This window comes from Ambystoma mexicanum, chromosome 2p, assembly GCF_040938575.1.
Source record: "Ambystoma mexicanum isolate Mex_15411 chromosome 2p, UKY_AmexF1_1, whole genome shotgun sequence".
NCBI lineage: Eukaryota > Metazoa > Chordata > Amphibia > Caudata > Ambystomatidae > Ambystoma > Ambystoma mexicanum.
The window spans coordinates 1,313,408,276-1,313,430,314 of record NC_090923.1 but is presented as its reverse complement, the minus strand read 5'-3'; the positions used below and the strand labels follow the sequence as shown (position 1 = coordinate 1,313,430,314).

The window sequence follows — 22,039 nt, the reverse complement described above, 5'->3', positions numbered from 1 at the left end:
CGTACCTTCATCCTTCCACCTTAACCAGCAGGTGGTGTTGCCAGTGTTCATTGGCTCTCCTGCATCTCCAGGCGAGCTCACCCTGCACAAACTGGATGTGGTGCATGCCCTCAAGTACTTCGTGGCCCACACGAAGTCGCTCCGTTTAATGGATCAATTGTTTGTCGCATTTGGACCTACGGGGCCCGGCAAGGCCATCTCCAAATCTTTGATTGCTAGATGGATTGCATCTCATTCTGCCCCCAGCAGGTGGGCAGACCCCCGGACGCATTGCAATAGAGCGGTGGCTGCGACCAATGCATTTCTCTCCAGGATCCCACCGTCAGATATATGCCGGGCAGCCACCTGGAGATCGCTGCACACATTCACCAGATTCTACTGCGTCGACAGGGATTCTGCAGAGGAGTTTAGAGTCGGCCAGGCAGTTCTACAAAAACTGTTTGCATAATGCTGGTAAGTCTCCTGTGGTAATTAATATGGGAGCTCCTCCATCCTTGTGTATAGGTTATTTTTACTGCTTTGTAATTTATTCATAGCATGTGGATCCATTGCTGGCGAGGGGACACGTTACTTACCTGTAACTCCTGTTATCCAGCATTGTTATCTTGCATAGATTCACATGCGACCCTCCCTCCGAACCCTCATGGCTCGTCGTTTGGCTCTTACTGCCACTCACATGCGCTTGCCAAATCTGAAGATGGTGGAGGAGCTAATGGAGTGTTTCCTATAGGCAATGGCCAGTATTACCCTAAACAACAACTCTATTTTACTGGGAATATTCACAGCATGTGAATCTTTGAAATATACCAATGCTGGAGAACAGAAGCAACGAGTAAGTAACTTGTTCCATATGCAACCCCTCGAAGGTGATGTCCCCCTTTCACTCTCGCTCCTTGTATAATGTCCCTTTTCTGCTTGAAGTAATGGCACTTTGCCAGTATTGATCGGCCGCCGGGACGTCCGACACCCCGATGGACCATGTCAAAGGTGATCTCTGGGTTGGGGGGGTTCATCGGAGAGGCAGTTGATGAGTGATGCTACTCGTTGTTCGAGGGGCAGCCACAGGTTCTGCTTGCGGTTCTTTCATGCCCATAATCCTGATGTTGGCTCACCTTTCTAGATTCACCAGGTGGTCGACTTTGAGGGCAAAGTCCCTTTCCCTCTGCTCTAGGTCTTGCATTCGGCCTTCAGCGTGTATTTTGATCAGATCCATGGACAGTTTGGTGTTCTCTATGGCTTCTAATTTCCCCCCTCAACCTTGTCAACTCTCCCCATTAGTTCCATGATGGCTCCAGCGAGACCACATTTTATGGACCGGATTTCCTTGAGAAGAATATGTATGTCCGCCTTCATTGAGCCTGCTGTATCTTCACCCAATATCGACTGGGAGCCATTGCAGCGGATGTGGCGGTTCTTTGGAAGCTCTGCAGTGTTTTGGCTTTATTGGGGTCCAGCGTGCCCCCTCCAGGGGTCTCCTTCAGGTCACACTGCTTCCTATGTGGCTGGGACAGTGTCTATTGCTCTGCCCATGCAGAAGTGGCGTGCTTGTGTGAGGGGCTCCGGTGCACATTCTCGGTACAGGGGGGAGTGTGCCCTGGTTCCGGGCCGCTGGTAAGAATGACCTTTGTTTGATTCCTGGGGCCCCTGGTGCTGCAGAATTGTTGTGATGGCTGCGCTGGTTCACCTTGTCTGCCCCCTCGCTTAGATCCTTGCTCAAGGAGGTGAGGGGGGGGGACTACCGCCCATAGTTCTGTAGGGATACTGAGCTTAAGGGCAAGGACCCAGCCAGGTTGAAAGTGGCAAGGCCCAGCCAGCGCCCCCAGCCTTGCCTGTTAATGGTGCAGGCCTCAGGCTATCATCCCCCTTACTTCCATGTTGTGTGAACCTGTGGTGTTGGATCTAGTGGGACCGGCCTTGCAGGGACAGTGCCTGCGTACTCTTTGCAGTCTGCACGCACTCGATGGGAGTCTGAGGCATGACTTCCCCGAGCTCTCTGCCTGTGTCCGCGCCACGTAGGTTGATTTCGCAGGCAGACTCGCCAGCTGTTCTTTGCTCCTTCTCCCTCCCCTGCACCCCTGTCTTGCTCACCTCGATCAGGGGCCTGGAGGTTAGCCCGGGAAGCTGCTTTCACCGTTTGGGGATCACAGGGAGCATCCAGCGGTGTCGGATCGGGTATCTGAAGGCACAGCCTGCTCTTCTCCCAATCCTCAGCAGGCCGCGACTCGCCTCTGTCGGTAACTTCTGTATCCCTCTTCCGATTCACTCTGGATTTGGGTTGCAGCTGCTGTGTGCCCTCCGGTATCTTATTCCACATTTGTGCCACCAATGCTGTGGTCTGAGTGATATTATTAACCTGCCATCCGCCGCTCAACAAGTGAGACAGTGGACTAAGGTTCAATAACATCTGCGCTCCCTCGTGGTGTCTTGTTTTCTCCTTTTCTAATGCTAGCAGCTTAGCTGTCGCTTTCTCACGCCTGATCTGATTTTTTTCAGCTTTTCTACATGATACCCTTGGGAAATCAACAGGGGGGGGATATCCATGTCAATCAAGTATTTGACTTAAACATGTACTGACAGTTTTGGGGGCTAGTTCACATATACTTAAGCTTTGGAGGCTCCATTATGAGAACCTCTTGGAGTTCAAACTGAGCAGCTTCCTAGTCATGGAAGGCTGAACCTCCTTTCAGGTTATAGTTTGCCTCGTGCATGAGCTAGGGTGCCTTTCTTCCTGGCCCCAGCACATAGTCCCCCACTTCTGGTACTGGACCTGTGAGAGTTTACTTCAAATAATTCCTTAACTAAGACAAGGGACGTGTGATGTCCAGACTTCTTCGGTCTGGCAAGTTACCCACACGGCCTCCCTCACCCTTAACTGTAATGAGGCGGAAACTGGAGGAGGATAAAGGACGTCTTTATTCTACAACTCCCAAGCATAAAAAACTGAACTGCCCGCCCCTTCCCGTCCCTTTGCTCCTTGTCCGTCGCCACATGATGTGGGGGAGTCTAACTTAAAGTGACAACATCATACCCTCCCACCCCCCCCCCCGGTACTAACCACAATGATGTACTTTAGTTCATTTCCTCATTCAGTCTATGAGGTCGAATTCGCGCCCGCAGAGGTTTGGCTGTCACTCTCGGAGTCTAACTGTCCTCATAGTTCTCTGGACATGTCTGGCCTCTCTCGTTCTTCGCAGGAGTCCTTACCATCACGCTCATAGGACGGGTCCCATTCTTGCATTGGGGTGTCTGAGGTGAGTGATCTGGAGGGGATGATACCTGGCATTTTCCTTAAGTGAGAGGCGTTCCTAGTTACACTCCTTCTTTCAACTTCTGTGGATATGAGAGAGCCACCTGGGTCACTGTTAGGGGCTCTTTCTCAAAAGCGGCCACATTCTTTCTGCTTTGTGGTTGTCGCACTATGACAATATCCCTTGGCTCCAGGTCATTGTCTCGGGCCCTTCTGTTTTCATCGGCTCACTTCTTTATGCTCTCCTTGTGTCGAGTGTCTTGTTCCCTCATCTCGGCATCTCCTTGATATCGTTCTTCTGGAGTGGTTTTGTGAGGTAGTCTAGTCCATATGTTTCTTCCAAACATGACTTCTGATGGAGTTTTTCCAGTCGTGCAGTGAGGGTTATTGCGATAATCCCGCAACAGTTGACAGAGTATTTTTTCTGCAGGTTCCCCAGTCAGCCGGGCAATTTGCACATTTCTTTTAACATTGCTCATGAAGCGTTCGACTGTGCCATTAGCTTGTGGCCATAGTGGTGTGATTCTGCGATGTGTGAAACCCATGTATTCAGCTAATACTTTGAAGTCTTGTCCTGTGAAGGGGGGGTCCATTGCCCGATTTCAAGATTTTGGGTATTCCATATATGGCAAACATCTTGTCCAGGGCGGGTATGTTGTGGAAAGCGGACGTGGAAGGCACTAGTTGTAAGTCAGAGAAACAGGAGTATTCGTCCACAGCAACTAGGATGTACTCACCCCCTTCCAGTGGTCCGAAGAAATCAACGGCGATTTCATCCCAGGCATTTTCTGGGAGGTCTGTCATGCGTAGGGGCTTTGGTCACGTATGTGGATTGATGACATCACATGTGGGGCATTGTTTGAGGTGGTCTTCGACCTGTGAGTTTAGGTGGGGAAACCACGCCTTTTGCCTGAGCATTCTTTTCGTAGCTACTATTCCTCTATGGCCCTCAAGTGCTAGCTCCAGCACCCTAAACCGTAGTGTCTGAGAAATCACTATTTTTGTTCCTTTAAGTAGTCGTCCTCCATCTGTCCTGGTTAGTTCGGCTATCAGGCAACTGATGTCCTGCTTTGCTTCCTTGCAGGTGCTCTCCGCCGTCTGCTTTGCTTGTTTCCAGTGTCCACTTTTCCAGGCAACGAAGGATCACCTGTAAACCTTGATAATTCTCCGTCTCTTGTGCTATTTGATTCGGGTCCAGGCCTTTCGGGGTGTTTTCGTGCACAATATAGTGGATGTACTGATCTGCGATGGAGGGTGTAGATTGGGGTTCCCTGCAGGGATGACGTGACAGGAAATCTGATGAGTTATGGTCCTTTCCGGGTCGGTGTATGATATTGAAGCTGTAGTTATCTAGCCTTAACGCCCATCTTTCAATTCTCTGCAGCATCTTTGCTTGCGGATTTCCATATATGAATAACAGTGCCTGGTGGTCCATGACTACTGTGAAAGGTTTTCCGTATAGGAAGAGGTGGAAATGTTCACAGGCCCACACCACCACTAGTCCTTCCTTTTCTGCCTGCGAGTAGGCCTGCTCCGTCGTTGATAGGCTCCTGCTGGCGTATGATACAACATGTCTTTGTGTGTCTTTTGCGTCAGAATTGTGTGTAGGCCTACTGGGCTGGCCCCTATGATAAGTTCTGTTTCTCTTTTGGAGTTAAAGTAGGCCATGTTTTTCGCATCCGATATCTGTTTGATTGCTTGGAGTGTTTGCTGACACTCTTCTGTCCACACAAATTCTGTGTTTTGTTTTGTTAGTGCCCTGAGGGGTTCACTGACTGATGCAAAGTCTTGTATGTAGCGGGTGCAATAGCTGGCAAGCCTGAGGAATGTGCGCAAGTCTGAAATGCTCTTGGACAGTTCTACATCTGTTAGTGCAGCCACTTTCAGCACATCTGGGATGATTCCATTTAACGAGAATAAGTGTCCAAAGAAACAAAGTGTTTGTTTCCTGAATTTGCACTTCTCTTTATTTAAGGTGAGTTGAGCCTCTTCTAGGACCATGCAGACACGGGTGAGGGTGTTTTCGTGCTGCTCCTGGTCTTGTCAGAAAGCTAAAATGTCATCGCTGTAGTTAAGCAGCTTGGTATGTGTTTTATGACATTGTGAATTTCGGACTGAAATATTTCCGCAGCTGAAGAGATCCCGAAGGTGAGACGGTTGTACCTATTTAGCCCAAAGTGCGTGACAAACGTCTTGATGTATCTGGAGTTTTGTTCAGTTCTAGCTGGTGGTACCCCTTGTTGAGGTGTAGCTTTGAGAACACTGTGGCTCCATTCAACAGATGCACCATGTCAGTGATGCGGGGGGCTTGGTGGCGTTCTCGTAGTATGGCCTCATTGGGTTGATGCATATCTGCGCATATTCAAATGTCAGTGGATTCTTTTTTTAGTACGAAGACGATGGGGGACACTCACGGTGTGGGCCCTTCTGTGCGCTCTGTCTGCCTCGAGGAGTCTAGGGAGTTCTTCCTCTACTTGATTCTGTATGTTTATTGGTATTCCTCGATAGTGTTGGGCCACTGGAGGTACTTGTGGGTCAATGTGGAGTTTGGTTTGTCTTCCTTTTAGTTTTCCAAGGCCGTTGAACAAGGCTGGGAACAGCTGATCGATCTTGGCAGCTGGATCAAGGTACTTATGGGCCATGAGCCTGTATAATACATCAATGAGGCCCATGTCGATGGCAGCTTTGTAGCTTAGAATGCAGCCACTTTCATTAGCCGCTTTAAGTACATGCATTGGGATCTTCTTTGTTTGTCCTTTATAGGTGCATGACACGATAAAATATCCTTTGCACGGTAGTGGTGTATTTGACCCATACGGGTAAATGTTGACTTCTACTGGCCGTAGGCACTGGGCCTGGGGTAGGTTGTCATATACTTCTTTGCTTATAAAATTTACAGTCACCCCTGTCTCCACTAGGAACTCGGCCGCCATTTTGTTCACTTGAATGAGGAGGGTTGGGTTGTGTTCTTTTTGCTGTTTGGTTTCCCAAGGCATACAGATAGCTCCGCTTCTTTGGCTCCTCTCGATGTTTCTCCTTCCTCCTGGTGTCCTCTTCAGATGACACGCTGGATCTGCTGTCCGCCTTTGAGTGTTCGACAAGGTAGCGTATGTACCTACTGGGCCTTCTCCTTCATTTCGATGAATTAGGTTTGTTGTCACGCCATTCTCCTGACGTTCTCTCCTGGGATATTTTGTCCACCCTTTCGTCTCTGGTTCTGCGCCGAGGTGGCTCGATGGCCTGGGGGGTGCTTTGTGCATGCCTATCCCTGCCTTGGGATGGTGTCCCTCCCGTTCCTTCCCCTCTCGTTTGACTTCGGTACATGCAACATACCGCTTTGAAGTGGTTGTCTTCTCCACAGGCTGAGCACTGTTGGCCGATGGCTGGACACGGGCCATCATGTGGGAATTCATAACCACATTTATAACAGAAGCGTTCACCATTTCCTTTGGACGTTTGGTTTTACTTGTATGGTCTAGCTTGTAGATGCTATCACCGTTGCCATGAGACATTTTGATGTTGCTTAGACCTTCAACTTGGGACTTTAGAGCTGCGTCTGAGCGAGCGAGACGCATGATTTCCTCTAATGTGAGTTTTTTTAGGTAGTCTCTTCCTGAAGTCTGCACACTCGCAGCCTGCATTGATTTGTGAGTGCAGGGCTTTGTTGTTTGAGCAGTTATTGAAATTGCAGTGTTTAACCTCAGCCGCATGACAAAGGTGTCCATGGATTCCCCTTTGATCTGTTTAGTTGTGTGGAATATGTGTCTTTCGTAATCCACGTTTGTGTGAGGGGTGAAGTAGTCTGTTAATGTTGATTTGAGGTTTGCATATGTCTGTCGTGCCTGTGGGGAGCTCATCTACTATGTCTTTGACATTGGGGCCTATGGACAGATTAAGGAGGCTGTTTCTTTTCTTCATCCAGGGGACCAAAAGCCTTGATACATACTTGAAAATCTCTTACCCATCTCTTCCAGTGAGGTCCCAGACTGCTGGACTCGGTTAAATCAAAATGCATGGGCAGTTGTGTCCTGAAGGCTGTCCTGAATTCTGGACGGTAGAGTTGGGGCTGGGGTGAGGGTAACTGAGTGAATCTTCCCCTGACATTGTTTTATGTTTAATGTATTCAATTCTCTGCAGGTGGCTTGATGCGGATGGCTTGTGGCATTTCCCAGGGTTGTACAGGGTTAACTGACCTTTTGTGCACCTTTTTGACGCTGTAGGCGGGAGATCAACACATGGTGATGCAGCTCGTGGCTTTCGATCCATGCTGCAGTGCTTGTGCGCTCTCTGCTGGTCATGTGGTCATGAAATGCTGTTTTGCACATGTGCGCGTGTGAGCATTCAATTATTTCTGGACAGTGCTGTCTCCGGTGCTGGCAGTGTGTTTTCTTTTCTGCGCGCTTCGATGCTAGTGCGCTCTCTGTTGTCCACATGAGCGTGGAATGCTGTTGCGCACACGTGCGCATATGAACATCAAATTGTTTCCGGACCGGACTGTCTCCGGTGCCTTCTGCGGCCGCTGCGGCTTCTCTGCAGCCGAACACGTGGATTTCCACAATGTATTTCGAATGTTGCTTGGGTGGGCAGAAATTGCTCACACGCCCCTGCTGATCGGGAGGTCGAGCAGGACCTGTCCTCTGCTTTACTCACCTCCAACAGGCACAGGCAGCTCCGCTTGCGCCTCCGCTTGCCAGGGCGCCTCACACGGTGTGACTTTGGAGCGGGGCCGATGCCTGCACACTCTGACGTTGGTTCATGGTCTTCCCTCACCGCTCGCGGCGCAGCGGGGAGGAGTGGTGGCCCATAGGTCCCTCTGACCTGCCCGTCGCCAATGTGATGTCCAGACTTCTTCGGTCTGGCAGGTAACCTATACTGCCTCCCTTACCCTTAACTGTAATGAGGAGGTGGAAACTGGAGGAGGATAAAGGATGTCTTTATTCTACAACTCGCAAGCGTAAACTGTACTTCCCATCGCCCGCCCCTCCCAATCCCGTTGCTCCTTGTCCCTCGGCATGTGGTGTGGGGGAGTCTAACTTAAAGTGACAATATCACAGGACGGATCTCACAGGGTGGCCAAAAGGAGTTCAAATGGACTTAATCCTATTCCTTTCCTTACCCCCTCCTTGTAGGAAAAATAAGCATGGTAACAGGAGATCCTACATTTACCTTAAGAGCTGTTGTAAAGCACTCAGTATGCTTTTTAACCTCTTGTTGAGGTTCTGCAGTTGTCCTTTTGTCTGACGGTGGTAAGCGGCAGAGAAGTTCCATGCCACTCTGATGATAGTCTTATTGTAAGGTGACTTAAAGATGGAGCCCCTGTCTAAAACAATGAACTCTGGGGAGTAGCCCAATGACAGCTCTGGCTGTTGAGACAATTCGAATCGGCACCACGTCTGGGTACCTAGCTACAAATATTAAAATGAAACTGTTTGCAGAGGATTTAGGGGGTTTTAGGGGATCAACAATACCATCTGCCATCCTTTCAAAAGGTAAACCTAGTACTGGCAGAGAATCTGTGGGGCTATTTACCATATCACCAGTGTTTTCAGGTATTTGACAAGTGGGTCAAGACTTAATATAACCCTCTACCTGGACACCAATGCAAGGCCAGTCAAAGGGAGTAATTAACCTATACATGGTTTCATTTGCTCTGAATTATCTTGCTGGATATACATCATGGACTAAGTGTTGAAGGTATGGGCGGTCTTTGGGGTACCACCATCCTTCTCTGGGCATCAGGTTTAAGCTCAGCAGACTTACTGTGAATTAGCCCTCCATCTAAGTATAATTTGTGTTGCTCATGGATCTACCTTTTAGACTGAGACAAAGGCTTATATCTCCAGTCCTCCGTAGATGGGCAAACTCTGATTTCAACTGTAGTATGGCCTGTCAGGACCTCATACTGCTTGGAACTCTTGAAGCAAAGCATATGCCCAGTTTCAGACACCACAGGGCCGCAGACCCACCACCTTTCCCTTACAAGAGTAGGTTAAAGTGCATATCTGTCTTGGGCTTTGGCTAGTACCTGTGCTGTAAAAGCACACTTTGTATCATGCTTGCCTATTTGCCTGTTTTCAGTGATCACTACAGTTCCACTTATAGTTCTGCAGACACCAGTCATAAAACAACCGAATGGTCCCAAAATCTGGTGCTGAGATATTGTGCTGCACCCTAATTCGGATAGTTGCAGAGCAATGCCCTGTGGGAAAACACATAATGGTTCTACTAAGTGGTTTAATGTCCACTGTGGAACCTTTTACCATGTTATTTGACATGGTAAAGGTCAGGTCTACAACCATATTTGCTGCAGTGACCCTTAAGGAAACAGTACCATGTCTATTAATGAAGACACTTCTCAGATACAGGTGTGCAAGTCTGTGTCGTAGGAGGGGTTCTCCCGCCAGTTGTTACCCTCCCCACTGTCCTAACATTTACTTGTGCTGGTATTGCCACGCCAGTTACCTGTGGCTTACTAACACCCTGGAGCCCATTCAGACCATTCCGAAAACTACTTTGGGGTTCTGATGGCAGGGATTTTTAGAACTAGAGTGCTGTTGCCTATGATGCCTCTCCTGCTGCTTCTGCAGACCCACCTGTCCTTTCTAATTCACTCTGTGATACCCACCGTTCTGCAGCTACAGCTAGCAATTTAGATTCTGCCACTTTGGAGTCCAAATACTGATGCTAGTGTGCGTCACAAGCATCCAGAATGCCCTATAACAGTACATGGTTAAAAAGCTCATCTTACAAATGCACTTGGTTTCCCAACTTGGACTTTTTTTTAATGTAAATACATTCTATTTATTTATAGTGCTATGGTTTAAAACAATACTTTCAAAGAGGAAAAAAATAAAACAGTAAGAATAAATCCAACTAGTCATGAAAATGTACAAATAGCATAGAAAAACACATGCCAGAGAAAAAAAACAAGAAAAAAAGAGGGAAACCACTAGTTCCAACAAACATTCTATTGACTAAAATGATTAGTTCATAAAGTTCATAAAATGATTCCTCATGATGACCTACATATCAGAATAGGGTGTCCAGAAAAATTTGAACGCAAATCTGATGGTAGCTATTGTTAGGGACAGATGTCCCCGAGAGTATTCTTGCCCACAAAACACATGGTGAAGCACGGCATGCAGAGTTGATAAAAACGCAAAGGATTGTTTCCCTACTAGTTATAAGCTTAGAGCAATAGATGAGAAGGTGCTCCTAAGTTTCATCTGTGTCCACAGTGTCACAAAACCATCAATCTGTCTGCGTGTTTCAGTTTGGATCTAGCTCAGACCACTTCGTCCTTCGTTCCTGAGACTGTAAATTGGTGTGCTCCCAAACTTGGGCATAAGTGCATCTCTTGTAAAGCTGTACTTCATCTGATTGCTCTTATTCAGGTCCAGATTTGCATCACTGCAGCATGTGGCTCTCTGTTCATGCCAAAGAAATCATTAGGTAAACAGATGAGGAATGGGATTCTTGCTGCCTGTGGTTTTCTATGATTCATTGCATTATCAGCTCCCAGCCTGATGGATGGGCTCTGTCTTTCTTGTTCAGCCTAGCTTTCAAATTTCACTTCTCAAACTCAAAACAGCTTCTACAACTTACCTGACTTATGCCCTTTCTGCCAGTCATAGGGCTCATTTCTGTGAGCTGGCATGGGGCAGTTGCAGTTAAGGATCCTCTGATTTCTATTACTCATCTTCCTGCTCTGGCTCATTTCTGATAACCCCATCTTGATGTTTCCGAAATGGAGCATGCAGTTTCGATATTGTCACGCTTCTTGTTTTGATTTTCACGGGTCTGCGGGGTTGTTCTCGCATGCCTGGTGCTCATCAACGGTTTCAATTTCTTATAGTTACTTTATTACTCTGCACTTATGCATGGATATCTTACTCACAGCTATACCTTTCAGTGGGCCCTTCCCAAAAGGCCCTCACATTTTGCTAGATGTTTAGAGGATCCCTCTCTATCCTTTGTTCAGAGCATGAGAGAAGTATTTTTACACTTAAGCAATAGAGTTACCCTCAAGTACACCAGATTCTCCCAGTGGTAAGTATGGCAGGGGCTAGGTGATATGATACAATCAGCGTTTTGTACATACAATATTTTATTAAAAATAGATTTGTTATGCAGGAAAATGGCAATGCTGACTAAAAGGTGAGTAATTTTTACAAATGGATAGCTCAATTCTTGAGAGCATAACCCTAACAAGTTAGGCTCATTAGTAGAGTTAAAGGACATCCAGGCACTCGGGGCACCACAGTTCCCCATGTTAGGGTTAAGATGTTGAGTATTATTCTAATGGGAATAGCACTGCCCCATAGAAATCAGTGTAGTGGTGAAAAGACAATAGCCATACACTTTGATGTGCTCTAATGCTGGTGGATAGTTAAGCTGTTACATTAGAAAACCATGCCTATACAGTGCCCAGGCAGGCAGCGTGTGGCCCAGATCAGTTAAATATGGGTTTTCTCAACATCCCAATTTCCTTAGATTAAGGTTTCTTGACTGAGTTAGAATTTTGGAACTGTAGAATGTTGGCTCTACAGGATACTTCGCCCTTAGTCATCTGGTGAACATGCTACTTTATGTTAGGCCATAAAGGGCCAAGTACCAATGCTTGTTCTTGAAGCAGTGGGCTCTTGGAGCCTTTCCACTCAGATTGGTTTGTGGGATCAAGTGGAGCGAGCACTGTTTATGGTTTTATCTGGTCAGATAAGGAGCCTGCAAATGACAGCCGCCCTTTATCTTCATGGTGTGATCCGGGACAGGATACTTGAGCAGAGGTTTCCTAGCATTGTCTTTGGGGAAATATGGTGTCCTTGTGCATTGCCAATAGTCCCAGCGATTGACAAAAGATTTGGTGCAAATTCCTGTTTATTGTAGGAATATTAAAAGCCTAGTGCCAGCCAACCCAGCCACCAATTGAAAGGATTTATCCTTTCAAACATTTGGTGGCTACCCAGATTTCGGGGGTCTCCACATTCAAACTTTCTTGGGCTTTTTCCCAGGCACACACCCAGGATGCCGATGTCTTCTTGAATCCAGACATCCTATTCAAATTCTCACCAGAACTGTTCTCGACTTTCCAGGCCTTCCGTATATGGCCACATGAGTTTTCTTTCACACAAAGGAAATCCAGTTTAGCTTTGGAACATCTTTAAAATTAATGATGCAAGTGTGCCATGTAGGGACTTTGTGCCACTGAGCATATATCTTGCCTAATTCAAAATGGCGCAGTAGTAAAAGAGCAACTTTCCATGGGTTATCATTGCCACCACCTGAGGCTCACACTACTAAATAAGCCAGGCTACTGGCCTAGGAAATTACTGGCTACCTTTTGTACACAACTCGTCGAGTGGCTTAAGAACTCTGAGAGCACAGGACATATATTTGACTTAGTGAGGCCTTAAATGAGAAATTACTAGGAAAAATATTGGTGAACATTCAGGACAGGTAAAATGATCACAGGACTCACTTCTAAGCCACTGCTCAGGACCTTAAGCTCAACATGGACCATACATATATTGTATCATTGTTATCCAACCTACAGACTTCTCAGATGCCCTCCTGCCTCCAATCTCATTTGTACACCCTTATTTTGTCACTAAAAACAGGGATGGATGAATTTTTCTTTTACAAGCTAACTTAGTCTCTGGACTAAGCATCACATCGATCTCTGACGAGAACAAACCCATATTACATTTAGGAACCTTTTGAAAACCGATCTTCTGCAGTAATAAATATTATGGACACTGCTTTTTCTATAAGGAAGTAGCACCTGGTTATCCAGACCCGGGCATCAATACACTATGTAAACAACCTGAGTTGGCTGGCCCATAAGGGGCACGAGGGCAGTGCCCTCCAACCCCACGCTTTATTTTCAGGACCCTTTAGGTCCCAGAGGTAACCGCAAAATAATGTGTTTGCATTATGGAGGGAGGGACTTTAACTAGCTCCATAATAATGCAAATGTAGTGTTTGCTTTTTCAAAGAATCGAAAAACATTGAAATTATTTGAAAATGCAAAAACTGGTGGTGTGCCTTATGTCCTGTACAGCACTTTACATCGGTAAAGGCTGAGTGAAACTCCAATGCCTTCGCTCCTGTAGAGCTCAAATGCATTAGAGAGACCATCTGTGATATTGCAGCCTTCAAAGTGTATTGGCTGCATGAAGGATATTGAAGACCTCTTCACCCCTCCTCCTACCTGCCTGCCACAGGCTGGGGACGGGTCAGAATGCTGACCCTGCCCTATACCTGATCTAAGAACAGTAAGGAGGAGGGATGAAGGGAGTCTTCAGACCCTCTTCCCCAAATGTATTGACACCCGTAGGAATCCCATCCTGAAAAGATCACTGCTGCCGCCCACCTACTTTTTTCAAGCAAATTATGCACGTGTATGATAGCAGATTTCTTTGAAAATGATGCCTGCATGTGATTGACAGATTGTATTTGCGTTAGGGAAGCATGTGTGTTTCATGAATGAGAAGGCAGTGTGAATGTACTGCATGTGTGAATGGTTGGACTGTGTACATGTATAAAGGTGCAAGGCTGGGGGCCATTGGTGCACATAGCCAGCAAGGACATTTTTCTTACTTTGGCAGGGTAATTTAAATGTACAAAGGCCTTAAGGGAAAAGCCAGCTTGAGTGGTCTACATGGGAAAAGAGGTAGCATTTCTGATGCAATCATGAACATGTTTTTACTGTGTCATAGCATATTATACTGGTATTAAGGGCAAAGCCAACACAATGAGTGTTCCTTTGCATTCACAATGAGTGGCGGCATTTGTGCAGGCAGCATATCATTTGCATTTTTCTTATTGTGGAATGGCATGTTTTACTGGGGGTGTTAAAGGCAAAGGCTTCAGAAATTACGTTTTTTACATTGATGGGGGTGTCGGCATTTGAACAGCTAGCATAGACCTGTATTCCTGCTCCCCCTCCTCCTCCCTCTCCTCTCTGCGGCATCTAACAATTCGGCTCAACTCTTTATAATCTGTAAGGAGCTGGACAACCCTGCTGCAGTCTCCACCCCTCCTCTCGCCTCCCAGGCTCTTTTCAATGCCCTTGCCTCTCACTTTATCTCTAAAGCCCAAGACATCTTGTCCACCCTCTCCTCCGCTCCCTCTCCTCCTCCCTCTCCTTCTCAGCTTGCTGACCCTCCCTCAGCTACATCCTCTCCCCCTTTTTCTTCCTTTCCTCATTTCTCCCCTGATGGGGTAGCTAGACAAGTACGATCTATGAAAACCTCATCAAAACAGGTCCATCCCTGTTCCTCTAAAACCATTAAGGACCACATAGACACCCTTGCTCCGGCCCTTGCCAATTTCTGCAACCTCTCCTTTGCCTCTTTCCCCTCCCCACTTATGCACTCCCTTGTGCATCCTCTCCTCAAGAAAGCCGCAGCTGATCCCTCAGGTCCGGCCAACTATCGCCCAATTTACATTACTCCCTTTTTGGGTAAGCTCCTTGAAAAGCTGGCCATCTCTCAGCTTAATCTTCATACCGACTCTGTTGGCTCCCTCCATGACCGCCAATCTGGCTTCAGAGCTGCCAGAAGTATGGAAACTGCTCTGCTAAACATCCGTGAAGACCTGCTCTCCAACCTTGGCTCTAACATTCCCCTTATCCTACTCGATCTCTCCTCTGCGTTTGGCACGGTCAACCATACCACCCTGCTCAATCGTCTCTGTGACAATCTGGGTATCACTGATCAGGCTCTGGCCTGGCTGAGCTCTTTCCTTACTGATCGACCCTCCCAGTTACAACTTGGGTCCTTCCTATCTTCTATCTCCCTCTCCACCTGCGGTCTAACCTCTCCCCGTGGCTTTTCAACCAATACCTGGCAACTCTCGCCTACTGCATTTCCATTTTCTACTCAAATTTCTAGTGCTATGCTGACGACGACACCCAACTCATTTTCAGGCTTCCTTCAGCCGCCTCCTCTCCTTCCCTCATCTGATTGTCTAATCGCCATTCAAAATTGGTGTGCCGCCAACGATTTTTGTCTAAATGCCAACAAGACTGAGATCCTCCTCATTGGTACACCTTCTCCATCCTTTCCCTCTCTGGCCGGCCTCCGTTGGCCGCCCTCCTACCCCCACCTGCGAGTGTAAGCACCTCAGGGTTATCTTTGACTCCACACTTTACTTCTCTGCACACTTCTCCGATGTCTCCAAAATGTCAAACTTTTTATTGCACCTCCTTAAAGGTACTCTGCCTTTCCTCTCCTTCCCTCAAAAGCTCACGGTCTCCCAAGCTCCGGTTCTCTCCAGGCTGGATTACTGTAACAGCCTCTTTCTAAATCTACCTACCTCCACTCGCCACCCATTTCAACTAATCCAGAACGGGACTGCAAGAATTTTCCTTGGCCTCAAGCCCTCGGATTGTATCTTGCCAGCCCTGAAATCCCTTCATTGGCTCCAAGTGGATGCAAGGATTAAATTTAAAACCATCTGCATTGTCCACAAGGCTTTCTGGGGCCTGGGACCAAAATACCTTCAACCATCCCTCCGTAAATACCTCCCCTCTCGAGCCCTTTGTTCCTCTACATCTAACTCCCTCAGGGTTAGTCATTTTGCAAAGAAACAAGCTCAGGGTAGAACTGTCTTCGACTGGGGCCTCCCTTTGGAACAGCCTCCGGGCCACCTTGAAACTTGAGGAGAACCATCGCTGGTTCCGGAAGCAGCTCAAGACCTTCCTCTTTGCCTCTGCCTTTGCCCCCTTTCTCCCCTGTTGATCTGTTTTCTCTCTTGGCATTGTGCACCTGTCCACCCTCTGTCATTCGGCCCAGGTACCTGCTCACCTTGTTCCCCTCCCGCACTGCCTCCAGGCCACCCTCTGCACTGGGGTTCTGTATCTGTACCCATACAGTCCCCCTCCCACTTTTCTTCTGCACTTATCAGATATACCTTATTTGACTAAACTATCACCTGTCACTTGCTGGCTGCACTATCATGGTTTAGCGCCTTTATTTTTTATTTAGTATTCTGTTCTATCCTCTGTTCCGCACTTTCCACTAACCCCCACCCCCTCCAAGCACTTCCCCCTTTTCGATTGCCTTGTGCTTTCTAAATGGCACTGGGCCTAGTAAGATTGCAGTTTCCTTTTTGTTCTCCCTTGTTCCCCTCCCTTTTGCCTGGTCGCGCTCTGAAACACTTGTGTATGAGCGCAATATAAATTAAATATTTCATTTCTTCCGTTGGCATGGTATTGTATACTGGTGGTGGTAAGAGCAAAGCCAACATGAGTGTTCCTACGTGAAGGGGGGAAAGAGGGAGGGGAGTTATTTGTCCTACCGCCAACATTCATTTAATTCTGACAACACTAGGATAGCCCTTGCTTTAACTTTATATTCTGAATCCTGTATTTCCCCATTCTAAAACCAGGACTACAAGACCCAGAATTCCAAACATTAAAAAAACAGGACTGAACTAGTCTCCCAAATGGAAGGAGTAATCGCAGCATGTATGATTTATGCAGCCACCAAAGACATGTTTTCTTCTTACCGTTGCATGATGTTTTAAACTGGTGTTCAGGGCAAAGACAACACGAGCGTTCTTACATTGGGGGGGGGGGCTTACTTCTGGTAGCAAAGGCATGTTTTCTTATTGTTGCTTGCCATGTTTCCCTGTCGTTAAGGGCAACAATGAATGTTATTATGTGGTCTTAATGACATACATTTGTGCAACCAATCAACAGGGGAATGTTCTTACGTGGGAATACTGCATATATTGGTAGAGCCAGAGTGGATGTGTTTTCTTATATTATCATTACTGGCATTATAGCCAGCATCGAAAGCCTGAGTATTTTTGAGGACTGGTGTGTGCATGCATGCATATGGGCACAGTCAGCTTGAAACATTTTTTTTACATTGACAGAATGTTGGCATATGATATAGTGGGCCAAAATTCATCATGACAATACTGTGGAAAAGGCTTCTGTGCAGTGTTGGTGACTTGACATCTAATGGAATTTTTGCTTTGCCTGCAAACCACATTGTAAAATGTGTGGCTTTTTACCCACATTTTTAGTGTGCTGTAAAATGTATCATATTAACCCATTATTTCAAAAAACCTCTCAGAGAAATCCCCATTCCACACCCCCACACCAATCCCACTTGGGCGGTTTGGCCTAAATCACTATGCTCCGTCACTCCTGCAAATTTAATTTGTTTAGAAAAGTAATTCGGAAAAGAAAAGATTTTTTTGTTTACATGTTTAATGCATAATATTTTTCCAGTTTATCTCTTCATTCTGGGATGTTTGAGTCCTATTTCTGGTAAAAAAAAAAAAAAAAACACCAATCGATTCTAACATTTTTTTTTCTTTACCTGCTTCCTTTCTAGCCCATCAACAATTCGAAGCATCAGTACAGTAAACCTGACAGACAAAAGTGATGTTGTTCTTCCTCCACCTGATTATCTGGACCATTCAGCAATCAGAGTGCCTACTGATATGATCACTGACAAAGCACCACCATTACCCAGTAACCCACCTTCTGTGAGTAAATTCTAGGAAGGGCTAAATAGTGAACAAGGATATTCAAGAATGACTACTTTTCTGTTTATATAATTGCACACTTCTATAATGCTATGTGTTCACGGTTGCAGTTTTGTCTAGGTTTTTCCATGTTATCAGTCATTCCCTCTCTCTTACTGCATCTATAATAGTAAGGTTTTCTGTTGCCATAGTATGTCAGCCTGTCATGATGTCTGGGAGAGGTTTAGTACGAAGGCATTAAAACCTCTTAACCCACAGCAGAGAAGCGCTCAGAAAGGTTCCCATGCCTGACTGCACAATGCTGGCGCAGTTGATGGGTGAGAACCAAAGACACACAAGAAAAACAGTGTTGATCTACTGCCGAGGTGGATACGCCATTTTCCCAATTTATTGTTTTTTAATGGTCTACTTGCAGTGGCCAACATTGCAATCCAAACAGTAAAAGCTCTTACTATGGGATTTTGGCACAGTCTATAAATCCCCAGTGAGTAATATACATTTTGGTCAATCAGGAATGAACAGACAATGTCCTATAGCATACAACTGTAGGAACAGTGTAGCACTCCCTTTAGGGATCACTTACCCTTATCGGTTTTGATTCAAAGCGTACAACAAAGTCTGGATTAAAATCAATTATTACTTTATAATTAACACTTGATGCATTTCATCATTTTTCAGAATAAACTGATATATAGCTATGCAAATGTCTGTCTTGGGTTGATTAAGCTATGTATAAAGTAGCACTGCCCTCTTAGAAAAAGACAATTTCCTGGAGAAAAAGGTTTTCATTTAAGCTAATTTGCATAATGCTAATTTTGTATATATATATGTATATATTAATTACACGGCCCGCGGTAGCGGCGTGTAGTTATGGTTAAGTTGCTAAACTCATAGGAAGAGCCCCTTTTCGGCGGCTTATAACTACGCTCCCCCTGGAGGAATCCTCACCAAACTTTGCAAAAAAAGTATATGGGCGGCTTTGAAGGTTTTTGCCAACTTGGGTGAGGTTTCGTGCAGGGGGGTGGGAGTTAGTTATAGGGGGTTCCCCAAATTTGTGCATGGCTACAGGCCGAACAGCTGGATGGATGTTCACCAGATTTGCTGCAGGATCGGGGGCTTTGGTCAGAAAGCTTGCTTTTTGTGTGTTTCGTGGAAATCCAACAAGTACTTTTGTTGCAAATTACTGAAATGTACGTCCCAAAATAATTGTGCTATCTGACCCATTTCCCTGTTCGTTCCGTGGACCGAAGTGTCATTGACCTGTGGTATGCTGTGATGTCGACGAACGTTGGACGCGGCCGGTGGTTGGCTGGAGGGGAAGTGTGTTGTGCGCCAAAGTTTTTGGGAAACGCTGCCAGAGTGTATCGAAGGACAATGCGGCGGCGGAAGGTTTTGGAAAATGTACTGTACGCCATGTGTTGGTGGCAAGAAAGGAGGAAATGGGTGGGGGGGTGAGAAGTGGTTCATGTGACATATGTAGGTAGGTGGAAGATGACACAGGAGTGCCTGCAGTTTTCGCACGTACTGCGTCAAGTCACAGGTAGCTAGACAGGCAAGTACTTTGTTTGGTGATTGAAGGCAGGTGTCGTAACGGCCCGATAGCTTCTGCCGCTACCTGTTTGCGTCAACCTCTTTCCGTGGTGAGTAGTGGTATAACAATTTCAGAAGGGGAATGAAGTGCACATGACATAAGTTGGATGGGAGCTGTGCTATGCGGATGGAATGCAGTAGTTGGGCACATGGTGGCATGCATGGGTGCAGGAAGTTGCGTTCGGTCTGTGGAAGGATTAGACTATTAAGTGCATGGGCAAAGGCCGTAGACCATAGGCATGCATTGCAGAGCGTAGGGCTTTAGCATACCCAATGCAGTAACGCAAGTGTGGTTGTTCATCCGGTACATGGTGGTGCTTGCATAGTGCTTGCATAGTGCGGTGTGCGCACATTGGTTGCAGTAGGGCAGTGTTTCGAACCGATTGTGGGTAGTTTGGCAGTGTACCATAGTTTGGAAATGGAAGTGGGGACGCCCATAGTATGTGAATGAAAGTGCAGAGGAGTGCAGGATGGTAACTTTCTACATTATGGTAACTGGTGCAATTTGTTGCTGCATAGTTACATGGCGGTGCGTAGGTTGGGTAGGAGTGCTGGTGGTAGTGCTGTGTATATGGATAGTCGAAGTTGGTGACATGGTGAAATGGATGGTGCCATTATGTAGCAGTGAGAGTGTTGAAGGCCTAGACTGTTGGGTGCATGGCCAAAGGCCATGCACTCAAGAGGCTAGGACTTTAGGACACACACAGCAGTAATGCATTTTGGATTCTGCAGCACTTAGAGGGTGGTGACCTGTAAATAATGGGTTTGTAGCACATTTCAGACGCAATAGAGCAGGGAAGTGAACTGACATGCGTGCATGTTTGGTTTTATAGGTGAGTACACAGTTACAACATGGTAAAGTTTTGATGTGTACTTGGCGATGGCGCTGTGAAAAGTAATGCAGTGTGGGCACTGGGTGCTGGGTTTGCATACTGTTATTATGGAAGAGGATATGGTAGAAGTGCACCTTGATTGTGCTTGGTTACTATGGTTTGTGCTGAATTGTTAAAGTAGGGCCAATGTTGTGAAAAAGTTGCGGTTAGGTTGGTAATGACACAATACTTTGTGAATGGGTGTGGGTTTTGGTGGTGGAAGTTGTGGTATGTTTGTGGATTCTGTTGATGGGGCCCTGTTTTCGTGAATCGGTGCAATGCAGAGGTTCAGTATGTGATTGGTGGATGAGTGTGTAGTGGGTGGGTAGGAGTGCTGGTGGCAGTGGAGTGTATGTGGATTGGCGTAGATGGTCAAATGGTGAAATGCATGGTGCCATTATGTTACAGTGCATGTGTTCAAAGCCTAGCCTATTGGGTGCAATAGAGCAGCTGAAGTGAGCTGCCATGCGTGCATGTTTTGTTTTGCAGGTGAGGACACTGTTACAAGATGGTAAAGTTTTTGATGTGTACTTGGCGATGGTGAGGTGAAAAGCTGTGCAGTGTGGGCACTGGGTGCTGGGTTTACATACTGTCTGTATGGAAGAGGATACGGTAGAAGTGCACCTTAAATGTGCTTGGTTACTATGCTGTGTGGTGATTTGTTGAAGTAGGGCTAATGTTGTGAAAAGGTTGTGGGTAGGTTGGTAGTGAACACAATACTTTGTGAATGGGTGTGGGTAGGGGTCGGTAGGGGTGGTGGAGGCGCTGGTATGTTTGTGGATTCTCCTGTTAGCGACCTGTTTTCGTGAATGGGTGCAATGCAGAGGTTCAGTATGTGATTGGTGAATGTGTGTGCAGGGTGGGAAGGAGTGCTGGTAGCAGTGGTGTGTATGTGGATTGGCGTAGTTGGTGATATGGTCACATGCATGGTGGCATAACATTGCGGTGCCTGTGTTCAAGGCCTAGCCTGTTCGGTGCATGGCCAAAGGCCGTAGGCCATGCATTGAAGAGCCTAGGACTTGAGCAAACCCCCGCCACTAATGCAATTTTGACTGTATATCTGGTAGAGGGTGGTTACCTGTAAAGAATGGTTGTGGAGTACATTTCAGGCGCCATAGAGCAGCAGAAGTGAGCTGGCAGGTGTGTATGTTTGGTTCTGCTGGTGAGGTCTCTGGTAGAACATGGTAACGTTTTGGATGTGTGATTTGAGATGGTGCAATGAAAAGTCACGCAGTGTGGGCACTGGGTGCAGTGTGTGCATACTGGCAGGCAGTATGGCAGAGGGTATGGTTGAAGTGTAGCTTGTATGGGTTCTTTACTATGCTGTGTGCAGATTTGTTGAAGTAGGGCCAATGTTGTGGTTAGGTTGGTAGTGACACAATACTTTGTGAATGGCAGTGGGTGGGGGTGATGGAGGCTGTGGTATGTTTGTGGATGCTGCTAATTTCACCCTATTTTCGTGAATGGGTGTTTTATGGTGTGAGGGAGTTGGGTTGAAGTGCTGCTACGTATGTTACGTTTGTGCAAATGTTAGATGCCCACATGGTCGCATGCATGGATTCCTAGTGTTGTGCTTGGTGTGGGCAAGGGTGAACTGTTTTGTGCATGGCGAAAGGTGTGCTGGGTGCGCCGCAGGATCATTATCAATGCTGAAATAGGGCATCCTGTAGTAAATGTTTCTGGTGGAGGGGCTTTGGAAGCAAAAGGGAATGTGCTCTGAGTGTTTAATGGGAAATAGGGAGTTGTGTACAGAAATGATAGTGTGCAATGCTGAGGTTTAGAATGTGATTGGTACATGGCGTTTTTGAAATTTTATAGTCGCCAA

General features: G+C 46.6%; 1 protein-coding gene across 1 annotated transcript in view; it reads left to right on the top strand.

Moving 5' to 3' along the window:
* BAIAP2L1 (BAR/IMD domain containing adaptor protein 2 like 1) overlaps positions 1-22,039 on the top strand; it is a 1,517,181-nt gene that overhangs the window by 1,381,519 nt on the left and 113,623 nt on the right. The window contains exon 12 of the mRNA XM_069645654.1: positions 17,599-17,752. Coding sequence (XP_069501755.1) covers positions 17,599-17,752 — 154 coding nt within the window. The remainder of the gene's footprint in view (positions 1-17,598; positions 17,753-22,039) is intronic.